At 51.1% G+C, this 17,311-nt stretch overlaps 1 protein-coding gene across 2 annotated transcripts in view; it reads right to left on the bottom strand.

The window, feature by feature from the left end:
• Positions 1–4,361, bottom strand: part of Col2a1 (collagen type II alpha 1 chain) — a 29,656-nt gene extending 25,295 nt beyond the window's left edge. The window contains exons 1-2 of one of the 2 annotated variants that reach the window (XM_028891882.2): positions 4,104–4,361; positions 296–499 (exon numbers count right to left, since the gene is read on the bottom strand). In XM_028891882.2, the coding sequence (XP_028747715.1) occupies positions 296–499; positions 4,104–4,188 (289 nt within the window). In that variant the 5' untranslated portion in view covers positions 4,189–4,361. The remainder of the gene's footprint in view (positions 1–295; positions 500–4,103) is intronic. The other variant, XM_037197402.1, reaches the window with a different exon arrangement.
• Positions 4,362–17,311: the final 12,950 nt, after the last annotated feature.

Here is a 17,311-nt window from a genome sequence, read left to right as displayed (position 1 = left end):
GCTCTACTAATTAGCAGGCTTGACTCATGAAGGGAAACTTTTGTGAAACCATAACGGTAATTCCATAAGTGTCAGCAACATACTCCTGAGGTATCAGGTGAGGGAGGGTCTCTCTGATGACTTAGTCTCACCAGGTTTCAACCTACAATCGAGAAGTGGCCTTGCCTTCCTGCCCCTACTGCTGGGGTCAAATGGATACGCAGCTTCTCAGACCCGGGAGAAGACCGACATCCACGGAGAGCTAGCTGCTGCAAGTAATTTATTTATGTTGAGTAAGAAATAAATAAATTACGACCACTGGCAGGGGGGAGTTCAGCTGTGCAGATGGGGCAGCACTCTCCGAAGGGGACTTCGGGGTTGAGGCAGTCTTTGTCTTCACAGATTATGTCGTCGCAGAGGACATTGCCAGTGTCACACACACAGATGCTGCAGGTCGTGGGCTTCCATACATCCTTATCTTTGTACGTTTGCCCATCGTGCAAACAGCTGCCAGCCTCCTCTGTACCAAGGGGGAGGGAGTGGCCGAGTGCCAGCGCAGGGAGGGAGCAGAGGCAGGGAGAAAGAAAAGAGGTGGCCATCAACTTGACATCATTCAGTCGCTAAGGAATGGGGGAAAGTCAGACCACACCAGACAGACTGAACGTACAAGTTCGTTTTGGAAAACATGGCTCATCTTTCTGTGCATTCCAGGGTATCTCTTATGTGTCTTGTGCAAGATGGGTATGTAGGGGGGGGGGGGTGCGGTAGGAATCATGACCCAGCAATAAAGGAGAGTGAGATGCTCTAGCTGAAGAGCAAAGACTTTTTTTTTTTTTTGTCATCCTCTAGGGATAATGAGACAGCGAAAATTCAGAGAAAATGCAGAGAAGTCTACCCACAAACATTAGAAGATGTAAACAATATGTTAAACAATGACTTAAAAGGCAAGCTGGTCCCTCCCGCAGTGAGTGGCACTTCGGCCAGGAGTCTCAGTCTGAAGCTGGCAGCCCCACTATGGGGGGCGGCAGGCTCTAAATGTCTGGCCTTGACTGAAGTTGACCAGTCTAGACCTGCATCCTCCCAGAATGCAGAGAATAGCTCGGACTGGACCCTCTCCGCCAGCGCCCTGCCGTCTGGAATTCGCCCTGCACATGAAAACTGTGCTGACAAGGGAGCTTCTCAGAGCGCCAGGGACCCAAGAGCCCGCACCACGTGCTAGGCAGCGCCCAGCGCTCGCTGTTTTTCTCATTAAAATCTCAAAAGCAATGGCCAAAGCGGAGGGCGAATAATAGCCGGGAGAGCCGCAAACCCAAGGGGCGTGGAGAGAAACAAACGGGCCTGCCTTCTGCTCTTGAAGGAGAGCGAGAATCCAAAAATCAAAGTCTCCCTTTTCTTTTCCACTGGAAGGAATCTATCTAGCCTTCAGGCAAGACAATCAAGAGGAAGGTGAGGGGGCCCCAGGAAATATGTCGAAGCTGCTGGGATACCCCCTTCCCCGGCGGAGCTAAAATTAGCTGGAGGTGATGAGAGGGCAGCGTCGGCTAATGGTGTCCAGTCCTGACTGAGAAAAAGCACTCTATCGCCCACGACAGCCTGGAGGAGCCCGAGGAAAGCCGGGGAGGGTGCATCGTGAAAGCTGATCGGGTTCCCCAGGAAGGGAGCCCCGGGGGCGGCGAGGGCCAGGGGCGGGGCGGGCCCCTGGGTGTGAGAGCCACTGGCCGACTCTTTGTGGCTGGGGCTGGGGACACTGCCCTCCGGCAGACAGACACCCGGGGAGTAAAAAGTGGGATTAAATGACTGCCCCCAGAAAGGAGCCAACACCGTAACCAGATCCCCTAGGTGCGGTCGGAGGAAGCCAGCACCACCCTTAACTGTGGCACGAAAGGGGCTACAGATAGCATCCTGGCCGCCCGATCGGGTTCCCCTCGTTACCGCCGCGCGGCATAAGTGATTCTTTGTGGCCGGCCAATTAAAAAGCTACCTCTTTCGGGGAACTGTTTTGCTTAGTCGCCGCTGCGCGCGGGGCCAGAGCCCGGGAGGTGGCGGCAGGCGGGCACAGGGGGGCATTGTGGGAGAAGGGGATCGGGGAGTCCGGGCGGGGGAGGGGGGCGCGACCCACCAGGCCTCGCCTCTCATGAATGGGGCTTTTCTCGAGCGCATACAGAGCCCGATTCACAGGTCTCCGCGAGGAACCAGTTTAAATAAATATGGGCAGGGTTTCAGCCCATCTGGAAGCCATCGCTGCCAATCCCCCAACGCAAACACGCTTCACAAAGGAGGACTGAGGTCTCCCCCCCCCCCCCCGCCACAGCCAGCAGCACTTTTGGAAGCTAGGGCTGAGATATGCAGATGTGGGTCAAAGTCCCCGGGGCCAAGAAGTTTCCCAAACTCGTGGAAAGATGGAGAGGAGGAGCGTAGTGGACTCTAGGTTTCTGACATTGCTGACGTTCATCCAGGCTACGCCTTTCCGTACATCAGGTCTTTGGGTCCTATGGACCCAAGGCTGGAGTGTGGAGGTGTTTGCGTAGATGGGACGACGACCCGGGATGCAAAATCAACAGGTCAGAGGCAGAATCGTATTCCTCCTAGGAGGAGGAGACTGGAAGTTTTAGACCCCCCCCCCCCCCCCCAAAAAAAAAAAAAAAAAAAAAAAAAAAAAAAAAAAAAACTGTGGAGTTCACTCTCTGCCAAGAAGGATGCGGCGGACAGAGCTCTTCACCACTTAAGCCAGGGCCTCTACTATCCGATGGAGAATTAGGGAAATAGTTCAGACACAGCTCACTCCATTGCTCGCTATAGAAAACACCGGTCAAGACCACAACTTCGTGGACGTGTGCTTTCAAATTTAGGACAAAAATAGTCAGGCCGAGCTCAGACCACATACAAACACTGGACATTCCCCCGGAGCTTGAGCGCACGACCCCGGCTTAGCTCGCCACCCTGGGCGGCGGGGCCGGTAAGTGCTATCCTGGGCTCCACATTGCAATGCTCTCCACTCCAACCCTGCCCCCGCTGCGCCCGTCGAGGGGTAAGAAGAAGAAAGTCCGCCAGGGCCCGCCGCCTCCCAAAGCATCTCTGGAGACAGCCTGGTGGCAGGGGAAAGCGCACAGTCTCAGAGGCAGAGAGAGGGTCTTTGATCCCCACCCGCTACCCAAAGAGTTTCACCTGCGATTGATTTACAGTCTGTAACATAAAAAGAGAAGACTGGAATCCCAGCCGTCGGAAACGTGCCCAAACACGTGGAAGAAAATTCTCTCTACCTAATACACTTTCCAGGCTTCGTTTGTCCTGAATATAATCCCAGACAGTGGATCTTACCCAGGGAGGAGGTGGAAAGGTGCGGGGAACCGCCCTTGGAGCAGGGCTGTACAGTTTGCAACTACAGCCACGAACAGTTCTTTGGCCTTCCCCTCCATCCGCTGCTACACACCGAGTAAAGTAACTCATGGTAGACCCTCAGGAGGGAGGGTGTGCTCTGGGGCGCGCGGGGGCGGGGGGGCATTTGGAAAGCAGGTCTGGTTGGAGTGTCAATGCTTTTCAGACGTTAAGTTCCCGCAGCCCAAAGGAGGCAAGGGGAGAGCGGAGTTTCAGAGAAAGGCCGGCTGACTGCACCTTACTCTGGGCCAGCCTGGAGGGGGAGGGAGCTCGCGAGCGGCGCCGAAGTCGCAGAGAACCTCTTTTTCTTTGTAGCCTCAGATTTCAACCCATCAATGTCAGAGTTAGTCCTTTGTCTAGCGCCCCTTTGAGCCCCGCAGCCTCTAACCCCTGGGCTCGGCTGAGAAGTCAACCCGTAGGCGTCTCTCGATCTCTCGCCTATTTTGCTGAGCTCGAACCTCCTGATCAAAGCTGATGGAAAGGGGCGCGTTTACATCTGCATTTAAACCTGTCGCCTCCAACGCTCTGCAAGTTCATATCCTTGCTTCACGCAGGGACCTGCAAATGTCTCCACTCACAACTCTCATCGAGGATGCTGCGACAGAGTTCCTCACTCGCAGAATTCGGCTCAGTGGACTCCTGTGCACTGTGCGCCTAGGTCTCGGCGCCCTAAACCCGGATCGGGGCTGGGCAGGGGGAGGAGAAGGGACGCAAGTCAGGAAAGCGGGCAAGGGATGTGGGCGACTTACCGTCATCCAGGCCCTGACACCGAAGGACCGCGGCGACGAGCAGCGTCAGCAGCACCAGCGATTGGGCAGCCCCGAGGCGGATCATGGCTCACCGTGGGGCCTGGCAGAGCCTGGCCCGGGCGAAGCGCAGCGAGGCGGCAGAGCACGGAGCGGGTCCGGGTCTCTACCGCGCCCTCATGCAGGAGGCCCTAGGGGCAGGAGGAAGAGTCAGGAGACCCGGCAGCCCTGCAGCGCTCTGCGTCTTCTCCCGGCAGAGGCTCCCGTTATATGCGCCCGGTGGCTCCAAAGGCTGGCAAAGCGGCCCAAACCGCGGGCCGCCCCCCAGCCCCCTGCGGGGCTGTAACCTGAGACCCCGCCCCCGGAGCCCGCCCAGGCCGGACCAGAGCCCACACCTGCCAAGGCCAGACTCCCCTCTCGTGAGCCCAGCTTCCCGCCCCCCATGTGCCCAGTGGCCTGATCGGGCGGGGCACCGAGACGGACTCCCGTCGCCCCCACTTGGGACCGCCGCACAGCCCCCTCCAACCACAGGCGGGAAGGGGGGCCTCCGGCCCCTCCCCTCGAAGTTCTGCTGGGGTTAGAGGGGAGGGGGTTGTTTGCAGAGGCATAAGCCTGGAGCTCTAGACCCAGGACAGAAAAGACAGGGAGGACGAAGCAACAGAATCAAGGAAGGTGGGGATGAGAAGTTTAGGGGTGGTGGTGGTGAATGGGGGACCCAAGTATGAGCCGATGGAAGTTGTCCGGAATCCTAAATCTGGGGGGACAGTTGTCCAGACCTGCCTTCTAGCCCCTCTGCAGAGTACCTGACCCTGAACTCCCACCTGGAGGCTCGCAACGACATCCTCCCTCACCCATCCCCCATTCAAGTAGCTATGAAAGGGCCTCCTCTGCAGCCTCGGCAGACACTGAACTGAACGGATGGCCAGGACAGGGGCTGGTGTATTCCTGCACAGAGGGAGACCTGTGTGGAGGTGGGGGCCGGGGGCAGCCCAGGGAAGGGACTGAAGGAACCGCAGAGAACCAAGGGAGCGGGACAAAACGGTGCACGCCGCGGGATTGGAGACACTGTCTAGTTGGTCTCTTTCTGGCCCAGGTCCAGGCATCTCCGGGGAAGTGGGCGCCCTTAGCCTAGATGGAGCAGCGCTGGCCAGGGACTGTTGGCAACTCTAGCCAGAGTCTGGAGGCTGCTCTGGCTGGACTCAGTTGTGAGGGGCGGGGAAAGCGCCAGAGTTTCCTAGTTGCGCCCCCCCCCCCATCACTCTCCATGTCTTCCCCACCTCTGGGCTTCCAGCCTCGCTCACCTTCCCTGCCCGTCCGTCCCCCCTTAGCCCCAAACTGCCAAGGTCCTAGGATCAGTCTAGCACTTTTTTTTTTTTTTGGTATAATTTTCATTTTCTCCCTTTTATCTACTGAATTTGCTTCACCAAGCAGCGTGGAAGGTCTGTGAGAACACAGCTGTACTGAGCACAATTTTCAGCACAAAGGGGGAAATTTTGGTCAGCTCATGTGGACTGAGTTGTTTAGATTTAAAAAAAATAGAATTTATTTTACACTTCTATTTTTTTTTTCATGTGTGCATACCGGTTCTGTCCTTCTAACACATGGGTTCTGAGGATGGAAGGTGAGAAGAGCCTTTATGCCTGAGCAATCTCACTAGTCCCTGCAAAGTAGACTATTTTATGAAACAAGTAACGCATAGGTAACTATAAAGTTAGTCACTCAAATAATTGGTCTCAATGCAAAAAAAAAAAAAAAAAAAAAAAATGGGCTATTCTTGATTTTTCCTCTAACTCTAATTCATTGTGACCAAAGGGCAGCAGCTACATATAAGAACTCTGCATCGAGGTCTCTGTTTCCCTGTAGTTAAAAGCAGAATTATCAGGGATGGGAACTAATTAAAGTAAATCCATTGAAAGCACAAATCGACAAAGCCAGAATAAATGGAAATCATTGACACTCCACAGCCAGATATAGACTCTCATTGTCTGGAGCCTAGTGATGGGTCTGGAAAGAATCGAAGAGCCAACATCTGAGTGACCAGAAGTTCTGCATCCTTCTTACTGGGTGTCTATCGGTTCATAGTTAACACATTGCTCCAAAGGAAGTGTCACCTGACCTCACTAATTAGATTCACACAAATAGAGCAGCTGTTTCCAGACAACACAATGAATACAGCAAGAGGGCTGGGAATGTGGTCAAGTGGTAGAGAGTTTGCCTAGCATCCATGAGGTCCTGGGTTCTATCCCTAACACCGGAAGGTGGGAAGGACCATTGCTGATAACAAACAACAAACACACAGACAAACAAAACCCCAGCAAATGGAGCTGGGACAAGACAGAGAAGCAATATGAAGTTGACACGGAGAAGATAACACACGAATACCCGGGGTCAACAGGGAACAGGGGGCCTCAGTGGCAATAGTTCCAGAGAACATCCTGACGTACAGCCTCCTGCCTTTTCTTATGATGGAGACTGACCTTAAAGCCGCATTCCTGAGGGCTAGCTTTCGTGGAAACAGAAGGTACAGTGCAAGCTTCCACAAAAAGAGAGCAACCAAGAGCCCTACACACAGCTAGGATGCCTAGGAACACAATGGCCAGTGTGCATGATAACCCTAAGGGTACAGGATGGCAAGAATACCTGGGCAGTAACCAGCGGCTCTCTAAGTGGACTTAAGACCTTCTTAAAAAGAGGGAAATCATGCCTGGTACTGGAAACTTAGCTAACTACCCCGAGCTAATGAAATCATGGATCTTGGAAGAGAGCCTACAGCCACCACTTTACTAAACTAGCATAATTCCTAACTACATTCTAAATATTTGTCCTTATACCCACAGATAAGTGTGGTCCTCCCCCCTCATCAAGGAAACTTCTCTTTGACAGAGACCCACTACAGAAAACCACAACCAATCAAAATGCAGAGTTGTGGAGCCAGTCCCAACGGATTCATCTACAATACAACTCCCCCACCTAAGGCTCAGGGGTCATTGCAGAAGGCGCACCCCCCCCCCGAAAGATTGTAAGAGCCAGAGGAACAGGGAGTTAGCGGTGAGACTGTGTGTCCTGGGAATGTCAGAAGGTATGCCCACAAAGTCTCACCAACATGGCTACCTCAACATGAGCTGAACAAGGACAATGATAAACATGCTAACAAGAATTCAGGGGAAGGGTAAGTGGGTGGATGGGGTAGAGCCCAGGAGGCCTCAGCTCCACACACACAAAAAAACCCTACAGAACAGTAAGGAATCCTGAGAGTGGGAGAAATAGTCTTCCCCAGAGAAGAGTACATCAATTGGTTATCCAACCAAATGTTCAGTCCTGAAAACATAATATGCAAGTAACATTATACCAATTGAGCAAATTGTAGTTATGTGTTTCCTAATATATATACACACACACTTTGATTTTTGAGACAGGGTTTCTCTGTGTAGCCCTGGCTGGCCTTGAACTCACAGAGATCTGCCTGCCTCTGCCTCCCGAGTGCTGGACTAAAGGTGTGTGCCACCACTGCCCGGCTTATACACAGTTTCGTAATGTGAAAAACTTTTATGCCGACATCAGATAGATGAGGAGATGTCACAATCTCTAGATGGAACTGGAACAAAGAATTTCTGTCTGTCCCATGCGGGAGGAAAAGGAACCCGATTGTCAGAGCATAAGGGTTCCACGTGGCATCGTCTTTTGCTCTTTCCTTTGGGAAGAGGTACACGGTAGGAGTTAGGAGGTTAGAAAGTAGACAGACAGTTGGTGTCTACCCTAAATCAGACAACTCACAGAACAGATAAGCGGATGGCTTTGTGTTGTGTAGACAAAATAAGCACTGCACTATTTTTTCTTTCTTTATGAAGCTATTTAGACTTTTTTTGTGGTGCTGGGTTGAACTTAGGGCCCCACACCCACCAGACAAGCACTCTCCCGCTGAGCTATAGTCTCAGCCCAAATTTAGACTTACGTAGACACTCCCTTATTGGGAAAGATATTAATAGGAATACTGTAAAGAAAAGACCTCTTTCTCATCCTCTACCTAAATCCACTTAAAAATAGTGATAAAGTAAGGAAGGATCCACATTCCGAAGAGGTAAGCCCACCCCAAATATGGCAGGTGGTGAATGACATGCTTCACCCAGCCTTGGAGGAGGGGTGGACCTGGCTCCCCCTGACACTCGGCCTCTGTTGGTTGGGCTTGGTTCAGACAGCCTTTCAAGACGTGTTTATGTTTTCTTTTGGCATTTTTGGGCCACAGTAACAGGATCATGACTGTCCAGGATAGGGTTGTTCCAGATTTATGGTGTACATTCCATTCCATAGGAGCATAAATGCGCTACTGTGTGTTCTCAAATGCAAACAGTATTAAGAATCCCACCCAGACTCAGGCCTGAACCAGTGCCACACAAATCCAGTTTAGTACTTATGCTAGACCTCTGCTTCTCCACAAAACAGAGACACAGTGTGAATTTAGATGCTACCTCTGAATCCAAGGGGACGCAAGAGAAATATGATGATGAAAAATTATAGGAAATAAGCTTTATTTCAAAGGAAGGAAAGGGGGGAAGAAAAGGAACATTGATGCCAAGGAAGGGCTGAGAAGAAGGGATGAGAAAGGAAGGAGAAAGGAAAGGAAGTATTACAGAAAACAAATGATAAGCAGAAGCCAGTTTCCTGAAGGAAGTGAGTCTGAGGATGCCTGGGTTTGGAAATACAGATGTCCAGTGAGAATAAAGTCCTATATGAAAGCAAAGAAGGATCAGGGTGGGAAAACCAGAAGACATGGCAAAGGGTCCAAGAACAGTGTAAACTCCAAGGGTCTGGGGGTGGGGAGGTGGGGATAAAACATAGAAATAATGGAAGAAATTACAAATAGATATGGAGGGCTCCTTGAAAGGTACTAGTTACCTGTATTACTTCTTTCTTTGTCTGTTTGCTTTGTTTTTGAGACAGGGTTTTCCCCATGTAGCCCTGACTGTCTTGGAACTCTCTGTAGACCAGGCTGGTTTCAACTCACAGAGATCCTGTCGGCCTCTGCCTTCCAAGTGCTCGAATTAAAGGTGTGCACCACCGCCACCCAGCTGCCTGCATTACTTCTATTTATCTCTTGAGAGCCAGACCTCTGGATGGAGCTGGGAGAGTAGAGATGGGGGAATAAAGATGTCTGGTATTTTAGACTTCCTTTTAGGGGGGGAGGCCATATTTTTACCCATAAGGATTATCCCATGCTGTTTATTTAACCTTTTTAAACAAAACCTCTTATACCAAACCTTGCACTTTCTTGAAGCCTTCTGGCTTTAGGAATGTGTGTCTCTCATTGGCTCTTGATGGTTCTAGGGGCACAAGGAAAAATGCAACCCCCTCAAAGAGGACTCCCGACAGACGTGCACGTGAAGGAGCTGGTTCTACATCACATGCAGCCATTCCCTAGAGCCAAAGAACATCAAGCGACCATATAGCATGGTGGCTCCAGGAGACCTTTGAAGGGTCTGTAACTCATGAGACAAAGACTTCCTCCCTCTGGCTCCTTTGAACTCTTCATGCACTTGCTCATGGCAAGCACCTTGGAGCTGTGCCTTAGTCGGCCCTCTCTCCCTCGGCTCGGTTAGTAAAAGGCTTGCCCCACAGGCATGAGGACCTGACTTCAATGCCCTGCACCCATGCAAAAGCTGGGTGAGGTGGTAGCAGTGTCTGTAATCCCAGCACTGAACCTGGAGAGACCCAAGTTCAGCGAGCGACTCAATCTCAAACAATAAGATGGAGAGAGATCAGTGACTGAGGAAGGCCCTTGGCACCTCACCTCTGGCCTCCACACATATGCTTACACTCATTGTTTGCACATCTGCACACACACACACACACACACACACACACACACACACACACACACACAAGAAATAAATAATAAATCCTGGAGCGTAGGTACCCATGTGTAGCCCTGGCAACAGAGAAGATGTGGTCAGCATGGCCACCAGTTACAGGTATCTCCCTGGGCTCATGTGTCCTGGATGCAGGCTGCTCCGAGGGCAAGGGTAGGAGCTGAGCGGACAATGTCAGGGAAGAAAACAGGGAGTGTGCTGTGGCTTGAACATGACTCGTTCACCTGAAGCTCATGGAGTTTACCCTTGTGGCAGCGTTTGGAAAGGGGGTGACCCCTCAGGACAGGGGGAAGGTATGGGTTTGTTCTTTCAGGAGTAAGCTAGTACGAAGAGAAAATGCCTCCCATGTTCTCTCTCCCATACCACCTGCTTGTCTTTCCCTTTTCTGCTAAGAGTTGCGGCCATAGGAAACCCTTGCTGGCTGGTACCAGTCTCCAGAGCTGTGAGCCAAAACAGCTTTCGTTATAACATCCCAGGAATTTTGTCATAGCAACAGAAACTGAACGGAGACAGAGAACGTTGAAAAAAGGCCTATTTCAGAGGTGTGGCTGTGACATCTCTTACAACATTCCTTCCTTTACAAGTAGGTGACAGGCCACTTCTGCACTCCATTTCTTCAGTGGGAAAGGGGAGGTCAATGCTGGGGGAGAGACTGTCACAGAGGAAGCCTTGGCCTGGTGGTTCCGCGGTGCCATGGAAGAAGGAAGAGGAGACAAGATTCGGTTACAGTACCCTCCTTCCCACTGTGCCCAGCTCCCCACAAATCATGGTCATCCCACTCCAGGGTGGGATGGGCCTTCCAGGAAGTCCCTAAAAAGCTCAAGAGAACATTTGGTAAGTTTCTAGTGGATTCCATCGCCAACAACAACACAGAAAGGGAACAGAAGGACAGAGTGTCACAAACGCAGGAGGACACCTCGTCTGTTGCTACCCTGGGCACCTGTCTGAGGCAGCCAAGGTGCCACTGTCTTCTACATCTTCAACTAGACTCATGTGTGTGCACATGTGCGTGTACACACACACACACACACACACGCACGCACACACACACACACACACACACACACACACACACACACCTCGGCCTTCCTCCCCGACACACACCCCAGGCTTCCCTGTACAAGAGGACTAGCTAGCTACGAGCCAGGCACTTACCAAGAGGTACAGGACACAAAGGGCGATTCCGAGTGGATCCTTCCCTGAAGCCCATTAGCCCTCTCAGCGGAGGGGAACAAGTTGTAACGCACCTTGTTGTGAGATGGCATGGAGTAGTCTTCTCTGCTGCAGAACATCACCAGTGCCCTCCGTCCACAACCTTGCCTGCCTCCGAGCTGAAAGCCCTCTTCCTGACACGGGCCGGGCAGCGAAAGGAGCCCGTCAATGTGGTGGTATTATGTTCCCCAAAATATTGTGCACCCTAATAAATTTATCTGGGGTCAGAGAACAGACAGCCACTAATACAAAGGCTAGAAAATGGTGGCACTCACACCTTTAATCCTAGCATTCCAGAGATAGAAATCCCTCTGGATCTCTGTGAGTTCAAGGCCACATTGGAAACAGCCAGGCATGGTGACACATGCCTCTAATCCCAGAGAGTGGTGGTAGAAAGCAGAAAGATATATAAGGCGTGAGGACCAGAAACTAGAAGCATTTGGCTGGTTAAGCAATTGGCTGGTTAAGCATGTGGCTGGTTAAGCATGTGGCTGGTTAAGCATGTGGCTGGTTAAGCATTCGGCTGGTTAAGCATGTGGCTGGTTAAGCTTTCAGGCTTTGAAGCAGCACAGTTCAGCTGGGATTCATTCTGGATGAGGACATAGAAGCTTCCAGTCTGAGGAAACAGGACCAGCTGAGGAACTGGTGAGTAAGAACCTTTAAGATTCCTGCTACACGTCTGCATTTGTCTCCTGCGGTATCCAATATTTAAGACCTCGGACATTTGCTTCTCGGCCTGCTGCCCTCTGGGTCTAATATCAGGCTACCAACAAGGCCCCCATGGTGGCTTTTGCTCCCCATCTCTTGGGGGAACTAGACCTGACCCCGTAATCCTCATCCAGTTGTATCTGGATTATGTTCTCATGAGGCAGAGAGCAAAGCACACTGTGTGCTTCACGCTTCCCTCCCCCGACATTCTGTGGTCCGTGTAGAAGCAGCAGCAAGTGGGATGCTTCCACACAGTGCTGTACCCAGGAGGCTCGGAGGGTGGTGTACAGCCATTAAAGCCCCTTTCTTTGGTCGGTGCTCCAACACGCTTTTCCCCCAGGAGGGATAACCACCTTCAAGTTTGTCCTGCAGCCTAGGAAGACCAGGATAGCAGCCATCGGTGGCTGCCAGACTAAAACGAGAAGGATTGATAAAGCTGGGAAGATCTGTAGTGGGGAAGAGCTGCCTGCAGGGTCTTTGGTCTGGTGACTCTGGAGGACCCAGTTCCAAGGTGAGTGAGAAACAGAGAGAGAGAGAGAGAGAGAGAGAGAGAGAGAGAGAGAGAGAGACAGAGAGAGAGAGACAGAGACAGAGTGAATGAGAGAGACAGAGAGAGAGAGACAGAGACAGAGTGAATGAGAGAGACAGAAACAGAGAGAGAGACAGAGACAGAGTGAGTGGGAGAGAGAGAGAGAGAGAGAGAGAGAGAGAGAGAGAGAGAGAGAGAGAGCGCTCTTTCTATTTCCACTTCGGCTGTCCCTGTAATCTTAGTCCACTTGCTCTGTCATCTTTTCCTTTACCTCTACAGTCCTAATGGGATCTCCCTTACTCTCAGAAGCCTCTGGCTCAGATACTAAAATGAACCACTGAGAAGCTGAAGTGTGGCATTGCCCGGCCACAGCTGTGACTTTCCTACCTAGCGTGGCCATGACAGGCAGCTCCCTCCACATGGGTTCACCTGCTCTGGACAGAGAGCAGTGAGCTAGGAGCTAAAGCCAGCCCTCTCCAGGTACTTCCTTCCATGGTCCAAGAGAAAGGCCTCAAGACACCCAGAAAGTCCCAAGTAGTTGTACCTGCCACTTTGGCCGGCCTCCTGGCCTTTGGTGATTAACACCAGGTGGAATCTTTGGCGGAGGAGACCACTTACGTCCCTGAATGTCATAGCCTGACCCATGCACCTGCCAGGCACTCACCACTGGCCCCTGCCAAGCTGACAGCCACTGAGCTGTGTCCTCTGTGCAACCCCATTAGAATGCTAATTAATGTCCAAGCAAACAGCAGCTAATTAGCTAGTATTTACATGACAGCAGTCTTTGGAGAAAGCTTAAGTCCCTAACTGGGCTAGCATTAATTAAGTACCTACTACAAGTCTAGCCACCTTGTGAGTAGTACAAAAGAGCCATTTCAGAGTTCCCACCACCAAGAAATCCTCCACCCACATTCCAAGAGACAATTACTGCTGTGTAGGAGTTAAGAGACAAGGTGTTGTTGGGCTGGCAAGATCTCAGTGGGTAAGAGTGCTTGCCACCAAGCCTGAGCACTTGAGTTGGATTCCTGGGACCTATATGGTAGAAAAAGAGAGTCCCCAATCAGAAAAACTGATTCCCGAAAGTTGTCTTCTGACCTCTACACATGCACCTGGGACTGTACCTGCCCTTCTGCATGAATGAATGCAATTTTAAAAATCAAGGGGGAGGGGGACCACTGCTCTAAGACATGGCGGCCTGGTGGAACCTTCCTGATGACGGAAATCTCTTGGTGCTGTCCAGTAAGATGACTACAGTCATGTGTGTTCTTAAGTACCTGAAATGTAGCTAAGACAGTTGAGAGAGTGAGTTTTTAAAGTAAGCTTAGTGTTCATTGTTTTTAATCTTAAGCAGCCATGTGTGGTTGAGAGCTACCACACTGGGCCATGTAATGTGTTCTACTCAGTGTGGTTTGCAATAAGGAGCATTGCCTCACCTGAAGTCCTGCTTTGGACCCTCGGAATCAGAACCTTCATTTAACAAGGTCCTGGGGGCAAATGCATATTACATATTGAGATTTAAGCATGTTCTAGGGCAGTGGTCTCCATTGCTGTTTATATGCCAGAATCCCTTGGAAGAACTTTTAAAATCCTAATTCTGTAACCGAAACCCAGATGAACTAAACGAGGATTTCTCGGATGGGCCCTCCAAGGCACAAGCATTTTCAAAGGGCCCCGGGTGATTGCAATGTATGTCCAAGGCTGAGAATCACCACTCTCCAGGCATACTGTCCGGATTGCTCTACTAGAGGGGTCCATGTGAGAGGGAGTGACTCTCCTCCCAGCCTCCGGATTCACTTGCTGGTTCCAGCCAGCTGGGAAGCCAACGGGACTTATTCATCCTTCTGCAAGTGTAAGAATTGGCTGGGACCTGTGTTTGTTTCCAGAATCTAAGTGAGATGTTCATTAGCTTTTGACAAAACATATCCAAATACCACACCAGGAAAAAAGGTACTGAACAAGCCTGGGTGACCGAAGGCTGATTCACTTCCTCCCTCCGGGGCCTGCAGAACCCTGGCATCCCAGAGCAGTGCCCATGAAGAGAGCCATTCTTCCCAGGCAGGGTGGAGGGAGGCTGTTGCTTTTTCCAAGGTTGGGAGAGCTTCCGGCTCCTCCTGCTGCACCTCAGTGCACCAAGGGGCACTGGGGCCAGAGAGAAGAGGCGAGTTTTCCTCAAGAGCTGGGATCTCTCATGGTGTTGGTCTCAATCAGGCTTTGGAGGCCCCAGATGTTTTCTAGTGACAAAAGATATTTGCCGGGATCCGTCTTCATCTCTGAGGTGGTGAGGGCTTGAGAAACTCCTGTCCGAATAAGTCTTGAGGAAACTGAGTCCCATGAGCACCAAAGGTGTCCCAAGGGCTAGAGCATCAACGGACAGGTTCACTGAGGAAGAGCATCTTTGACCTTGACAACGCGGAAGCGCAAGTGTTTCCCCTTGAAAATGGGATTCCCCAACTATTAGATCTTTAGCTTAGCATAGCTGTCTCTCTGAGTCTGTGGGATTTCTTCAGCTTTCTAGTCACAGGTCTTCTCATGTCTTGGTTTCAGACAGGCCATCAAGGACTTGGTGAAGACAAAAGTGCCCTTGGGAAGATAACAGAAGAGCAAGCCACAGTGCTTGGTCAGCCTTGGGGCAAGGGAGAAGAAGACGCCACCACTGGCTGTGTCCCCCAGGACACCGGAGCAAGATGACGTTGCTGGCCTGCCCTCCTCGGGCGGGTTACAGGCAACGTGGAGGTATCCTTAGAAGGCTCTGTCACCACTAGGTCCCTGGACCACAAGCCACACCTGAAGCCTCCCTGTGTTCTGACTGGGTCTAAGCCCTGTTCCTAAGGAAAGTCAGGGAAGAGTCAGGGAGCCCCGTCTCCCTCCCATGCTGGTGGCCACCGATGCCCGTGGAAACAGCAAGAGAAAGCTGGCCAAACACCTTTCTTTACCTCCTTCAGGGGCTTTAACCCAATGGCTTTTCCTTGTTTCCATGAAGTGGTGCCCCACCCCCTGGTCCCCCTGCTGTCTGGGCTCCACAATTAGCACTTTGTGAAATGTTCCCTCATTTTCAATGGCACTTCATTTACAAGCCATAAAACATCAGAGCCCAGCAGGCTCCTTGAGAGACATGGCAGCGTGAGAGGATGAGCAGGTGGGTGGGTCTTGGGACAGTGCTAAACCCAAGAAAAACGCATTAATAATGATCCATCTTTATTGGAAATTTTGATGTTTTGCCATAGATTTCTTACACTAACTTATATATTTGAAATATAATATATACTGTTCTCCTGAACGACTAAGGTTCTTGATGCTAACAGATTAACAGGAATGTGTGTGTACTCTGAGGTCTGAGGGTGTAGCTCAGTTAAAGGACTCTTGTATAGCATGTGTGAAGCTCTGGGTTCAATTCTCAGGACTCCAAAAAATAAATAGAAGTCGGGTGTGGTGGCCCACGTCTGTAATCCTGGCACTCAGGGTTAGAGGCAGGCAGATCTTTGTGAAGTTAAGGCTAGCCTGGTCTACATAGTAAGTTCCAGAGCAGCCATCCATAATACATAGTGGGACCCTGTCTAAATAAATACATGCAACAATAACACCCAACACTGATTCTGTACACCGAGTGCAGTAGGACATGGCTGTAATCCCAGCGCCCGGGGAGACTGAGGCAGGAGGATCAAGAGTTCAAGTCAACTCATAAAGTGGGACTCTGTCAGAAAGAAAGAAAAGGAGGGAGGGAGGGAGGGAGGGAGGGAGGGAGGGAGGGAGGGAGGGAGGGAAAGAAAGGAAGGGCATGAATTGGCATTCTCGGCCAGGTCCCTGCAGGGAGAGTACTGACTTGTCCAAGGTGACGCTAATGTCAGAAATAAAACCAAAGCATGAGTAGTTTTTCTACTTCCTTCTTGTCTGTCAACCTCCAGTACTTCCCTGCTTCTCCAAGGAATGGAGAGTCCTCCCTCCCTGGTGGCATCATACGTCCACACGTTATTGTCCAGCCAAAGAAGCAAAGACACCTTAAAGTTCAATCAGCTTCATGCTGTCCCCTAAATATGGTGTAGCTGCTGCGGATAAAATAGAGACGTGGGTGCAGCAGGGAGCTGGGGCCCAGGAACACACGCCAAAGTGTGTTCTACTAGTGTAGACTAGTTCCCCAACTGGCCCGCTGACCCGCATTGCCCTAGAAGCCAGGAAGCCTCATTCCTTACAAACCCAGCTGACGACTTTCCAAACCGCACTTCTTTGACAAGGGTTCGCCACGCTGTGTCTTCTCCACACACTCCCTTCCCCACAAATGGCCTGTGCTGCACCGAACAGCTTGGGACACAGGGGAATGAAAACCTGGTAAACAGACGTGAAGGTCACCTCCTCCAGAGTTGCAACAACCGTACTGCCTGGTGGTCCTCACATGGCCAGGCCCTGAGTTACCAGTCCGTTGCCCAGTGGTTGACTTCTGGCTCTCTCCTCTCCCTTTTGGGCCCCCTTTTTCTCTAGGGTTGAATGGCAGGACCAGGCGACATTCACAGTTCCCACACACAGACTGCACTGTAACACCTCTTGTTGTCGTATGTTCAAACTTATCCTATTTTTGTTTTATGGCAGATGGCTTCTTTTGCATATTTTCAAAATTTCTCTGAGGCTGAAGAGATGGCTTAGGGGTTAGGAGCCTGGGCTGCTCTTCCAGAGGACACGGGTTCAATTCCCAGCACCCACATGGCAGCTCACAACTGTCTGAAACTCCAGTTCCAGGGGGTCCGGCATTCTTACACAGACATACATGCAGACAAAACACCAATGCATATAAAACAAACAAACAAACAAACAAACAAACAAACAAACAAATAAATATATGAGCCAGGCAGTGGTGGCGCATGACTTTAATCCCAGCACTTGGGAGGCAGAGGCAGGTGGATCTCTGT

The sequence above is a fragment of the Peromyscus leucopus genome, chromosome 20 (genome assembly GCF_004664715.2).
Source record: "Peromyscus leucopus breed LL Stock chromosome 20, UCI_PerLeu_2.1, whole genome shotgun sequence".
Taxonomy (NCBI): Eukaryota; Metazoa; Chordata; class Mammalia; order Rodentia; family Cricetidae; genus Peromyscus; species Peromyscus leucopus.
Note: the sequence above shows the minus strand (reverse complement) of the source record. Positions and strands in the feature narration are given on the sequence as shown.